At 42.9% G+C, this 13,209-nt stretch overlaps 1 protein-coding gene across 1 annotated transcript in view; it reads right to left on the reverse strand.

Annotated features, from left to right (window-relative positions):
- CDHR1 (cadherin related family member 1) overlaps nucleotides 1-13,209 on the reverse strand; it is a 43,161-nt gene that overhangs the window by 13,312 nt on the left and 16,640 nt on the right. Inside the window, exons 9-12 of the mRNA XM_032191732.1 lie at nucleotides 11,754-11,832; nucleotides 8,838-8,938; nucleotides 6,107-6,310; nucleotides 3,064-3,216 (exon numbers count right to left, since the gene is read on the reverse strand). Of these exons, the coding sequence (XP_032047623.1) occupies nucleotides 3,064-3,216; nucleotides 6,107-6,310; nucleotides 8,838-8,938; nucleotides 11,754-11,832 (537 nt within the window). The remainder of the gene's footprint in view (nucleotides 1-3,063; nucleotides 3,217-6,106; nucleotides 6,311-8,837; nucleotides 8,939-11,753; nucleotides 11,833-13,209) is intronic.

Genomic DNA, 13,209 nt, shown 5'->3' on the forward strand with positions numbered 1-13,209 from the left:
CCTGCTCGCTTCATGCAGCACCTGAGACAAAGGCTGTTGGAGCCCATCCTCCCTGTGCCACTTGCAGGGCACTCAGCCTTTCTCCTGCCGTATTACAGTTCCCCACTGAGGCAGGTGGTGTGTGAGGTCCACCAGCGGTGGCACCGCTGACTGGCTGAGAGGCAGGCACATGCTGTGTTCGAGTCCTTTCCCTGCTGGACTGGGAGAAATTTGTGTCACCTACAGGTGACAGGGTTTGGAGGGGAACAGTTTAAGTAGTCAGGGAAAAGGCTATCTCAGTACCATCTTCTGGAACTCTTCCTACCTTATGGTTATAACAGTTGAAAACACAAAGTGACAGAGTTCTTGAAGAATTCAGCCCAAAGGATTGCTTAGAATCACTACAGATCACATCTGTTCTGAAAGAGGAGTTTGTTACTGCATCTCTGTGCTAACTTGTGTGCTTTGGAGTCTTGGGTGGTGTTTCACCAAATTACATTTTTTAAGTTAGTCATACAGACATCACCAAATCTGCTTGTGAGCAATCTCAGCTCTAAAATAGCACACAGATAAAGTCCGACTGCTTGTCATGCACGTGGACCTATAACTAAACTATAGCATCCACAGCGAAATCTTTGCTGCTGGTATCAACCCCTGCTAAAGTATCTTACAAGGGCTTAGTATTTTCACTTTGTTTTCTACATTCATTTTTATTCCCTCTCCTTTCAGCAGTCACAGTCCAGCTATGTCAACATACTGACAACATCTTCCTTCCCTTGGGGGGGGATTTTTGTCAGATTACTTCTCTGCAATGTATTATGCAGCCATATATAGTTCATTATAAACAGAGAAAAGAAAAAAAATAGGGGAAAACTATTTCTTCAGAGGACTACACAGCAACAATTAATACAACTGCCAGAAAAGCCGAGAGGTATAATCTTAAAAGTGGCAGGTGATTCGTTAAAATAGATCTGGTTTTGGCAACTGAAGATAATTGCAGCCTCATTTGGTCCCAGTCTGCAGAAGATGTGAGTGTCTGAAGAAGGCAAGGAGCAGGTCCAGGCCCTTGTCGAGGAGGGATGTACTGTGTGCTGATGGAGGAGGAGGGAGGTGGTTTGGCTTTCAGAGCAGGTCAGCCTGTGGCTACAAGTCCCAGCATAGAGGGACAGTAACACTTGGCCTCTCTGGCAGAGGGGCTTGAGCTCTAAAGGGCCAGGTTGGAGGGCACAGAGCTACAAATTATCACAGCTGCCAAAACTTGGGAACCCCCCTCTGGCTCTTGGACAGCTGAAAATGAAGAAGGTCATGCTGACCAAATGTATTTAAAAGCCAGCCCTAAACAGAAGACAGATTTTCTCAAGTAGCCTTTGCCTCAGGTAGTTCTTTAGGGCACCTCCCAGTCATATCAGCTTTAATCCCTCTCTGGCATTTTACTGTTAAATAATGAACCAGAGGAGCTGGACCACTGTTTACAGGGGAAAAAAATGACAATAGCTTCTCAAAGCTGCTGTAGGATATGTGTTAAATAGAAATAAGAACCTGTTTCACCCCAAAGTTTAACTAGAATGACTGTTTTAGCAACTAAAACTGGGTAGGAAGTGATTTGAACTTTTCAGGGAAATGGAGAAGACAATGAAGTCTCTATAAAGTATTTGCTGTCATACATTATTATCGTATCATTCAGCTGCACCTTCTCCATTTGGAATCTAGACAAATGCTCTGCATTTTTAGCAAAGCTGTACAGTCCTTCTTCTGTAGAAGGAATTTCACCCTCCTTTCCCACCCCCAAAAAAACAATAACTACTCAAGTTAAAAAGATGTATATTCTTTTTCCTAGTAATTAATTCTTTCAGTGTTCAGGCCAATCACATTAACTACTTCCATTTCTATTAGTATTCATGAGGAGGCCATGTGTAGCTTCTTTACTGGTCTTTTGGCAGTTTAACCTGAATAAATGTGTGCTTATTATAATTAGTTTCAGTAGCATTTTATAGCCCGTTCTGAATCTTTCATTTTGATACGATAATGATGCATCATATTTTTGTAGCATCTATAAGCTATGAAGCTCAAACTGAGCAACCAACTTTACAAGAAGAGACATGAAGCATTCTGCAGCGAAAGGACTTTTGGGTGGTTCTGTGCAGGGCCAAGAGTTGGACACAGGGATCCTTGTGGGTCCCTTCCAACTCAGGATATTCTGTGATTCTGTGACTTGCTAAGGACACAAAACAAACTATGTGGTAAGGGTGAGAACAAAATCCAGGAAGTCTGACTTCTGAACTGTGCTAAAAACACCTTTTTGTGTACAAAATGAAAATTGGCATGTTTGTACTCAGCTATACAGTTTTGACTTTTTTTTGTTTATGACTGCAGAGATTGCCTACACCATTTGATGCTTACAGAACCCAACATCTATACTCATGTTCACAGGCAGCTGACACAAACCGTACTACTTAATTATCTCATTGATGAACTGATGAATCCATTAGGGAAGGTGATAATACAAGTTTCCAGCCTTCAGATGAATGCTGGTTCTTGTATGGCTGGCTTGGAGCATGGGTGCAATAGCCCCAGATCAGTCTGCAAAAGGCCATATACATAGATATGCTCTGACAAAGAGAGTGAGCAATTCTGGGAAATAATTTTCCAGTCAGCTGGGACCTTCAGCCAGCCAATATTGAAAAGCATGATCATGAACAAAATTGCTTAGAACTAAGCAGGTGAATTTCTGGCTCCAGAGAAATTAGGATTTCACCCTGTGAATTTATCATTGTAAGAGAAGAAATAACACCCTTAGGGTTCTGCCTAGAATGACTCAGAGCCAGCAACATGTACAATTTTCACAGAGATAATAGTCAACAGTTTGCACTGACTGGACTAAATTGCATCCAGATGCATCCATTAAACCTTTTGGAAGTTGATGAACCAAGGGTGGAAAATGGGTGTTCTTTATATGGAATATAATGTCACTGACAAAGCATCAGACAGCTCCAGGTGGACTGAGAAGACAAATCCCATCAGATATGTAAGCCATCATACACATATCAGATACACAGGCAGAGAAGACACATAAAGCAGAAGTACCTTGAAGGTTAACACCTTGAATTTTTCATAGTCAATAGCAGCAGAATTTTCCACTATTATTGTAACCTGAGCCTCATTCAGGACAGTTTGGGGAACGACTCGGAAGATGCCACCAGGTCCAACAAGACGGAGGTTGAATTTAGCATTGGCTCCCTGTGAATAAAAGCAGATACTGCATTGTTTTTGGTGAACAATTCATTTCTTATAGCTTACATTAGTTCTGTTTCTTCAGGCTGTATAAAATTAGCATCAGTCTTACTGCTTAGAGACCTCTGTTCTCCATCCCCTGAGAAAGAGACCACTAAGAAGCTTAGTTATATAATCCCTCCAGCCCTGGTCACAAAACAGACGTAGCTTTTCTGTAAGTAGATTGACAGGCTTGGTTATTCTTCCAGTCATAATGGAAAAACCCTCCAGTAGAACTGGCTACGAGAGGCACTTTTTTGGCAAGGAGCCTTGGGCTTTGTATTGCATGTTGCCAGCTAGTGCAGGTGAGCAGGACACCACCATGTGCAAGGAAGCCCTGCCTTCTCCTGGTTCCTGCCAAGGAAAGACAACTGTGCTGCTTGAGTCAAGACTGTTCTCAAAAACACAACCTGTTACCTTTAATAACTCATTCTTGGGATGATGCAGAGCCACGAAGATGTGAAATTTCCAAACAGAGGTGGTACCTGACAGTTTGCACTGACTGGGTAAAGCCAGCCCAGAGTTACAGCCACCAAACCTACTAGAGGTTGGTGCACTTGGGAGCAGAAATGAGCCCCTCTTGTGCAGAATAAAATGTGGCAAACATCTGATAGCTCCAGGTGAGGTGAGAAGACAAATCCCATCACATAGATAAACCCAGCCAGAGAGGAAATGGGAAGCAGCAAAATCTAGAAGGTTACCACTACTGGTGTGTGAGCTGGGACCAGGGAGCCCCAGTGCCAGCCCAACTCTTTAAAATTAACTGGAGCATGGAAGAAAAAAGATGAAGTGGGGATTCTCACGTCTCTGTCTTACAGGGGAAGAAGGAAAATGAGCTGAGGCCATGTACCAAGCTCTCTGACTTCACCAATTTCTCCAACAATGTCATGATTACATTGTGACAACCAGCCACATTCAGTGCCTGGCTGTGCCATGTTTTGCCCCTAGCATGAATCTTGAGGTGAAGAATTTCTAATAGTAACTTTCAAACAGGAAAACTTTACTTGCAGCTGTATTCCCAAGGAGCTTGTTACGAGCAGTTCTTGCTGCAACTTTAGACCATGTCAAGAGGAAAAGTATTCAGTGTTGGACCCACAAGGAAACTGGAGTGATCTTGAATCTAAGCTCAGCGGTGTGCCTTAGCACAGCAGTTTGCACGGTTTGGCTACACAAACCCCCCCAGCCACACAGGGGACAACAGGCTCTCTTCTTCTGGGCAGTAAAGCTGGGCATGCAAAAAAAGCCACAACAGCTGGACTATGGGGAAAGTTGAATATCTGACCACAAGAAGTCCTCTGTACTTGGGATGGTGGCACTGGTGGGGAGAGAACTGCCTCCCTCCAACAGCTGTGTGATTTCTGACAGTGATGCGCACTGACCCCTGATCAGCTCAGAGCAAGCTACTCTGCGTGTCTCATAGCAGACAGCCGCGGGACATGGGAATGACTGAAGGGACAACACAGCGAGCCTTTAGCTGCGTCTGTCAGATGAGGAGAGTAGAGGGAGAAATTTCTGAATGATGTTCTTGCAAGATGGCATTTCCACTGAACTTTCGGCCTGAAACAGGCTATGCCCATAACTTCATTCTCACCTACGCAACCCATCCTCCTAAAGGGGCAACAGTGGCTGTGACAAACTGATTATGATTTGAATTTGCTTCCCTATATAGAACTCCTGTGCAGAAGAGAAACATTGCCTTCTATGCCTTAAAACAAAACCTAACTACTCTCGCTGGAGTGATGTCTTACACTGTACTAGGAAGCTTCTTGAGAAATCTATAGTGTACTTAGCAATGTTTTCTGCTTATTTTATAGCCTAACTTGCAGCCCTGAATATTTTGTCAGCCTACATATGATAAATATATGTTTTGTCTCTAAATAGAAGAGATGGGTTTTGTTTCTTTTCTTCTGCAGCAACATCCTCTGTGACAATAGCAGGATAGACGTAGCACTGCTTTGAAAGCAGTCATTTATCTGCTTGCTGCAGAGCAGCAGGAGGGAGGGGGAAGAAGCTAGTGGGTTTGATAGAGTACAATACAGTCAAAACAGCACAGTACTGAGCAGTTATATAAGAGCACTCTTTCCAATAGCAATACAGTTCTCAGATGCATTAAGCTTTCTCTTGTCACTACCTAACCTGAGGCTAACTCAGATGGATGCCATTCATACAGTATTTAGCTTAGGGATCCCTATAGCAACCATCACCATAGTACCTATGGGTATCAGAGGTCAGCTAGATATCTGGTGGAGATGAATGGAGCCTTCTTTTCTTTCCTTTGATCTGGTTAGTTAGTTTGGCTCCGGCATACTTTTTCAGATTACCTAAAAATATCACTCCAGTGGGAATGATTTATCGAAGTACGCACTGCAGACTCTGGTTCTAACAAAAGGGCCAGAAGGATAATATGCTGTAATAAAAACAGTGTAAGGGTACAGACCACGTTGTTTCCAGAGGGGCTAGAGAAGACACAGACAGCAACTGCACTTAAAGTTACTAAAGTGGTTGGGAGTCCTAAGTAAATCTCTACAGGGAATGTTCTTGGACATTACACAGCTGAATAGAACCAACAGAGGACTGCCGAACTTCAGTGGCCCCAAGAGCTGGACTGCAGCTTTAGGACCACCCTGCTCATTGCCATAATGGGATATGAAAGACTAAATATGCTTCTGGCTCCAAACTCTATGGTAATGGACCCCAAAAATACTTTGTCTACCCTGAACTTTCTGGGAATGCAGGTGAAAGAGTTGAGGTCCTAAAAAGAAAAAAAAGGGGCCAGACATTTGCTAATCCTGACAGCCCTTACTCGTCTTTGGGAAATAGGGCAGGAAAACTCAAAAACCACGTAGTTTCCGCTTACCTGGTCTGAATCATTGACTGTAATCTTCAGTCCCCTCAAGATTTCACCCTCTGGGGGATGCTCATACATGGTCAGTTCAAATCTGTTCTGGGGACCGTTTTCTCCGTAAAATGTTGGAGGATGATTGTTGAGGTCAACCACCCTTATAGTCACCATGGCAAAAGCATACGCAGAGACGTCACCCTCTGGACTGACTTCGGATGCCTACAGAAGGTAGAGAGAAAAAAGATGAGGGAATATTCCCTTCTTAGCTGCAGCTGGTTTTCCTCAGCTCCACGTTCAGATATTGTTCTGCATGCAGAAATCACCCCGACACACACTGATTTTGTGCACAGATTCACAGGCTTACATTTCTCTAGAAACCTCAGTCCATTTCACAATGAAGTTTATGATGATTAGAAGGTTATGGTAATATACGAGTCTCAACAAAATCCTGATGAAAATATCTCCTCATTTTGTGAGCTCTGTACATCACCCTAGATGAAAACAGCTCTCTAAAGACAGATAATCTAATAAAGACAAGATAATTGCTTGCCTGAAGTGCTGACAGAATAGAAAGGGAAGGTGAACTTTAAATTTGCTGGGGCATTACAGGTATTTGATTGTGGCATTGCTGGAAGGACAGCAGCTTTGAAACACTACAGGAAAAACTGTACTTGCTGCATTTAGGCAGCTGGAAATTTGAAAAAGCAGAACGATTTTTTTTTTTTTTTTTTTTTTTAGATTTATTCTCTGATTTACAATTCTGCTTTCCTGCCTACGTGAGCTTAATTTAAGTTGGATAGAGCTTGTACAGATGAGCAAGTTTAGCTAGCATTTTTCTGAACTGAATGATGAAATCAAAGTTAAACAATTCCAACACACAGTCTAATTCACTGGGTTGAACCTAAGATATTTCTTCTGTCAGCACAGAAACTCTGACTGGTGTTTTTGTAACAAAGCAGGTATCTCTAACAGACATTTTTGCATTCAAAGGGCTCAAAAACAAAGGTGCTAGACTGCTAAACTGCTCTGAAGAAGTAAAATTCAATTGTTTAAAGCATGCCATATGTAGAGTGGTGCTAAATTCCATCACATAATTTGTTGTCCCATCTATGAACAAATAGCATCCTCACTGATTTGATATTACAGTTCTGCAACATGCAACTAAGATTGAATTTACCTGAAAGATTGTTGTACCACTTTCTGAGGCTGGGGAAGAAGATCCTCAACTTGAAATAGATGCAGTTAGAACTGACAGCAATAGCCAAGGTGCAACACAACTTTGACTAGATGTTAGGGGAAATTTATTTGTAAATTATGCCTAAATTCCTGTATGTATCACTGACTGTATTGCTATGCATCTGGTCAGAACAAGAAACTGCACCAACAGCAAGTGGAGAACATCCCTGTAAATGGGTCTGCCAGGAAGGGGTGGTAGGCAGGGTGAGCCAGGCCCAGGCAGATCCAGCAGGCTTCATTCAGTGACCACAAAATTTGCCCTCCTGGCACACAGCCATTGCTCTCCTTCCATAACAGCTGCTCCCACTCATCCTCTCTGGTGTGCAAACCAATCTGGAGGTACTGCTGAGAAACAAGCAATTTTGCTGAATACAGCCAAAACAGAGGCTCATGCTTGCTACCCAGCCAGGTATTTTTATCTCTGCTTTAACATTTGGCACTTTGCTTAGGAGACATGTTTTCCCAAGGTTATTGAAGGCTTCTCTAGGAGCATTTTGAAGTCTGAGTCAAGGTTTGATGTGTCTTGACTCTAAAGAATCTGACCCTTCTCAGTGATTTTATAGGCAACCTGAGGGTGCTAGTCTTGTCATAGAAGCACACGGCACTACCTCCACGGGGTTATACAACATCCTTTCAGTCCCACAGGCAGGTTTTATAGCCTGCACCAGCTCCAGGTTGCCACAGCTACAATTAGGAGGTTGGAAGAGCTTGAAAGGGCCCGACTAATCCTGAATCTGAGAAGTGCCAGCAGACTTTAGTAAAACACAGGGATTAGGGGAAGAAGTGGTGGATCAGTGTAACTTCAATGAGAGGAACCCTACAATCTCTCATGGTTAGCCAGCTGCTCAAGTCCACCAGCAGACAAAGTACCCTTGGACATGCTATATTTAAAACTGTCTTCAGACAATATTGTCCTTACCTTGGCGAACTCTCATGGTTTTAATACACATTTGCTAGAGGAAAACTGATAGTCTTCACAATCTAACTCTACATTTTTAAATCCTTGCTCTTTAGAAACTGCTTAAATAATGAAGACTGTCACACTGATACCAGCTCATCAGGGTGTTAGCACTTATTTATTAGTACGTGATTGATCAATGCTTCAGGAGTGGTTATTGACACGACACAGTGTGATCTACCCCAATCCTATTACTAATCACAGACTTTGCAGTTACCTATCTCTTCACATAGCAGTTACAAGATGTCAATTCCCAGTCCAGCAATAACATTTGAAAATACAGAGAACAGTTATTTGCATATCGCAAAGGATTTTGATTCTCTAGGCTCAGACATGAAACTAGGACAAGATGACTTCACTTGAAAGAAGATATTTACGACACCAAATATCTCATGGAACAAAAGCAGTTTGTTCTGTTTTACAGTATCGAGCAGTCTGCTCAAATATAGCTCCTAAAACAGGTAAAGTGGGCTATAAATTGAGCTATTTTAGACAATCATGACTACTTAGGGCATTTAAGACCAACAGTCTTCAAGTGACCACAGAGCATACCTGAACTTTTAGTTCATACACTTCTTTCTTGAGCTGATTTGGGCTTTTTATAACAGAAATGGCTCCAGTTGTGTTGCTGATCTCAAAGGAACCTTCGCTTCCTGTAATAAACCAAGATGCCCTAGTTACAGGCCATTCTTCCTGTTTTCTGAACAAGCACAATCAATCAGCCATATACTTCATTAAGCATACCTTTGTTTGCATGTGTATCCATCCCCCATCCCTATCACTAGCTCTGCCTCTGCCTTTCAAAAATGAAGTATTTTGATGCCTGGTCATGGTGTGGTGAAAACACAGATGGAGGCCAACAAGGGATTCCTCCCCTAGGAATGGCTTGGCAGAGCCCTACCCATATGGACAGCTACCCTCATTCTCCTTTCACCCACCCTGGTCGGGTTCCCTTCTAGATTCAGCAGCCTGGCATGCAAATTTGGTAATCATTTCTGTTAGGCTGTCTTCTTCATATGCTGGTTTAGACAAAAATAGACAGTCCTCATTTTAATTAGCAAATTCATACATAGTTAAGTCTGAGAAACAAGAATATTTCTCTCAGTAATATCAGCTAAGGTGAGAAGTTTGACAATCTGAAACAGTCACTCTTTCTGCAAACAGTGTCTCTTGAGAAACATCTGCCCTTAGATGCTCAGCTGATAATAATAAAAAACACCTCTCAGCCTTCTGCAAGGCTGGCCTGAACTAAAAGTGATTTTGGAGAACCTCAGGTAAAGCTCAGGCTTTTTTCATTGAGCCTGAGTCTGATCCACAGACAGAACAGGGCTGTGGGCTGGCTTTGACCCCTGCAACCTAATTTTCATCTTTCTGAAAAGAATGTGAACAGGGCTGTGATCCCTTTAGACCTGGTGAATTTGTACTGAAGCAAATGTCAGCTTGCAAAGAGGCAGCAGCAACTCATCACAATGTCTGCGCCCACTTCACCGTCACAGCCAAAAACAGGGAGTTGCCCAGGAAGGGACCAGCCGACAGCTCAGGGGGCCCTGCCCTGCTCTGCCACAGGGCTACGGGCACCCTTGCATGCTACCTCACTCATGGTATTGGCCTTAATGGCCAATGTGGCAGAGCATACCATTGAAAGGAGAAAAAGAAAAACCTTTAAAATAAAGGAGATTGAGGCTCAGAAATAAAGGATAATAATCTGAAAGCCAAGCCATTTTTCTTTTTTTTTTTTTTTAACTCAATTTCAGTGCTAATTTTTAAACCATCTGACAGTGTCCCATTTTGCTAATACCTGCAATAACTGCAACTTCATTACAGTATACTAGGCACAACAATGAACAGCTATTGAATCATGCTCTGGTCAATTATTAAGATACATTGGCCTGGAAAGAACATTCTGACTGAGAAGAAGCTGAAGTCAATAGTGGTTTCAAGCCACAATACCTAGCGTTATTTTCTAGGTACCACAGGGAAATTGGTAACTCAAGAGTATGTAGCACTATGTGTTCCTCCATATAGCACATTCAGAGGATTAGAGTGCTTTCTAAAGTGGTTTCACCCTCCTTAGATAAAAAAAAAAAAAAAGCTTGTAAAGAATAAATAATTTCCCGTTTGCCGTTAGTCAGCCTGCAGTTATTGTAATAATGGCTTGTCATGACTCAGGTCAGGGTCTGAGGTGGAAGGGCAGGCACCTGCTGTAATCTCTTCTTTTCTATTTCATAACTTTCTATGCACTAAAAGCATATTCCCTTCCTCTTTTCCATTTCATGCTACTAGTCTGTCATCCCCTTCCATCTTCATTTGCCACTCTTGCCTAATCGCTTACCCTTTTTATTCCATTTTCTCCCATAGCAGGTGGTCCTCTACTTTCTTTGGAAATATAGTATTTCTTCTCAATTTCTTCCTTTCATACACTGCCTGGTTCACCTGCCTCCACTTACTCTCCCTTCCTCAGTTTCCTCCCTTGTCTAGCTTCTTTTTGTTCCATTTCTTTGTTTTTACTCCTCATTCTCCACCTTTTTTACTTTCTTGCTTTCCATCTGTTTTTCTCTTCTGTTACCTTTTGTCTCAGTGCTTCTGCCTTTCTTTTCTCCTTGTATCAGGGGAGAAGGAACCTTAGCATGGGTCCCTTCCTATGTCAAGAAAAAACCTGAACTGCACCCCTCTCCGTCCGCTCTACCTTGCTTTTTAAATCACATAACACAATTAAGAAGTTTCTGCATAGCTCTCAATTAAGCCTCAAATTTCTTTCATTAAATTTTGGTTTCTCACTTCTGTGAGTCAGGGTGCCCAGTTGTCATGCAAGTCCTGCTTCGGAGGAAGAGAGAACCAAACAAAACTAAAATTGTAGCTTGCAGTTTAGTTGATCTAAGTTGTTGACTTCACCAGTCATCAATTCAGCTAAGTCTGTTTTTTATGCTATTAAAAGACATGCTATGGACACTCTCCGAATTGCTGATGAAAAGCATTAATCTTTTGATAATACCTACTTCTAGTGCCCTGGACAGTCAGTCTCTCTTCACTAGTAAATATAATTTCTTCCAAGAAACCAGACATTTGAATGTTTAGCCACTTAAATGACAATATTAATAAAAATATACCTCTAAATATCATGTCTGGATCTCCCAATGCATTTTCTTGTCTCTCAGATTAAATGATGGAGATACTCAGTGGCAGTGAATGCATCTCCCTTTACATTTTTTTGAAGCAGCAAGGAGGCTACTGGTGCCTAACAAATCAGCCATGCTAACAACTCCATGCATAGTTCTGTGAAGCCGGTACTAAAACTCAGTGAATCGTAGCTTGTTTTCTGGTAGACAGGGCCCTGGAGTTGTTTGAGATACCTGACACTATTTCATGAGTCTGTCTCAGCTTTATTAAGCTCTAGCAATCCCCCTCTAATTTAATGTCACATCTAGTTTTGACTCCTCTTCAGATTTCTTACAAGTCAAGTCTACTCACCATTCACGAGGCAGTAACGAATACTGTTAGGTTTTCCTCTGTCTCCATCAAGAGCAACAACAGTGAGGACCTCAGAGCCCTGGGGAGAAATGGGAAATTACTTTGTGTGCTGAGATCAAAAAGCAATGAAATTGCAACTGTGTATTCATAAACTGAACTTCAGCAAGTTTTTATGCAGTGAGGTGTGGATGGAAGAGCGGGTACTTTTGCTCATGCTGCACGGGAAACACACCGAGGACCACTGACTCCCAACTAGAAAAGTCTGTGCTTCGCTTTGCCGAGCACGTAGGATGCCACTCCTTGGACCAACTCTGTGTCATTCCTACACCGATGATTTTATTTGTTCCCAGTGATGTTACAGCCCATACATGGTACCTCACACAAAGTGGAGATGACCCTGCCACCACTTGTTCCCTGTGGAGCCCCTGTGCCACCTGCCCTCTCCAGCTTGCTGCCAGCACCATGCCACTGTGTGCACCAACAGCAGAGTATCCTGCTTCAGCACATGGGTCCCAGCTGCCCCGGGGAGGCCAGGGCTTGCTGCAGTCTCAGGGCATGCCATGTGCTTGCCAAGATACCGTGCCTGTTTCCCTGCATCCAGTCTCTTGTCCTTTTTCCAGTTCCCCTTTAGGTGAGCACCAGAGGACCAGCAGGCACACTGTGCCGCTGCCCCTGCCCACTGCTGGGGCAGTGCTGGTGGCATGGGTGTGCAGCAGCTGCAGACCCCACACAGCCACAGGCTTGGGCAAAGGATTTGGAGTAACCCATCTGAGACCTGAGATTTATTTTGGTTCACTACCAAGACGCCCTCTGGTAGCTGCTGGACAGCTCCTGGTGTTGCTGCGCGCCCCATGGCATGCAGAGACCCAGGCAGCCACTGAGGAGTCATCAGATCATTTTTGTACTACCCGATCAAGTTCAGACAGGCAGCAAAAGCAAATCAAGGCATCACAAAGCAACTTGCCTCATGGAACATTTAGGGCATAAAATTGTGATGAAAATTATGATGATTTAACTGTCCTTAAAAGCCTTGCTGTCTGTCTGTGCAAGTAACATGGCCGTGGGCCATACGTACAGAGCTTGTACACTGGAGACCATTTGCTCATGTGACCGTTACTATCAACTGCAAAGGATGATGACTGCCAGCACTGCAGTGCTCACCCAACTGACAATGAATTGCACAATTTAGGCCTCTGAATTCAAGTGCTACTGTTTTGGACTGCAAAAACAGGAACACTGAAGAAACTGTTAGTTAATCACAAATGGCAACAGGGAACAAACATTTTGATGACAACCCTTGAGTGAATTTTTCAGATGAGAGCAAGGTTCTGTTAGAGCAATTGGAAATACAAAACTGTACTTATTATCATTCATGCTGGAAGCTGCAATAAAATCTGCCTATGGGGCAAAATGCAGTGCAGTCCCTTTGAAAGTGACATAGTACTTGTAAATCCTG

This window comes from Aythya fuligula, chromosome 7 (genome assembly GCF_009819795.1).
Source record: "Aythya fuligula isolate bAytFul2 chromosome 7, bAytFul2.pri, whole genome shotgun sequence".
NCBI classification, from domain to species: Eukaryota; Metazoa; Chordata; class Aves; order Anseriformes; family Anatidae; genus Aythya; species Aythya fuligula.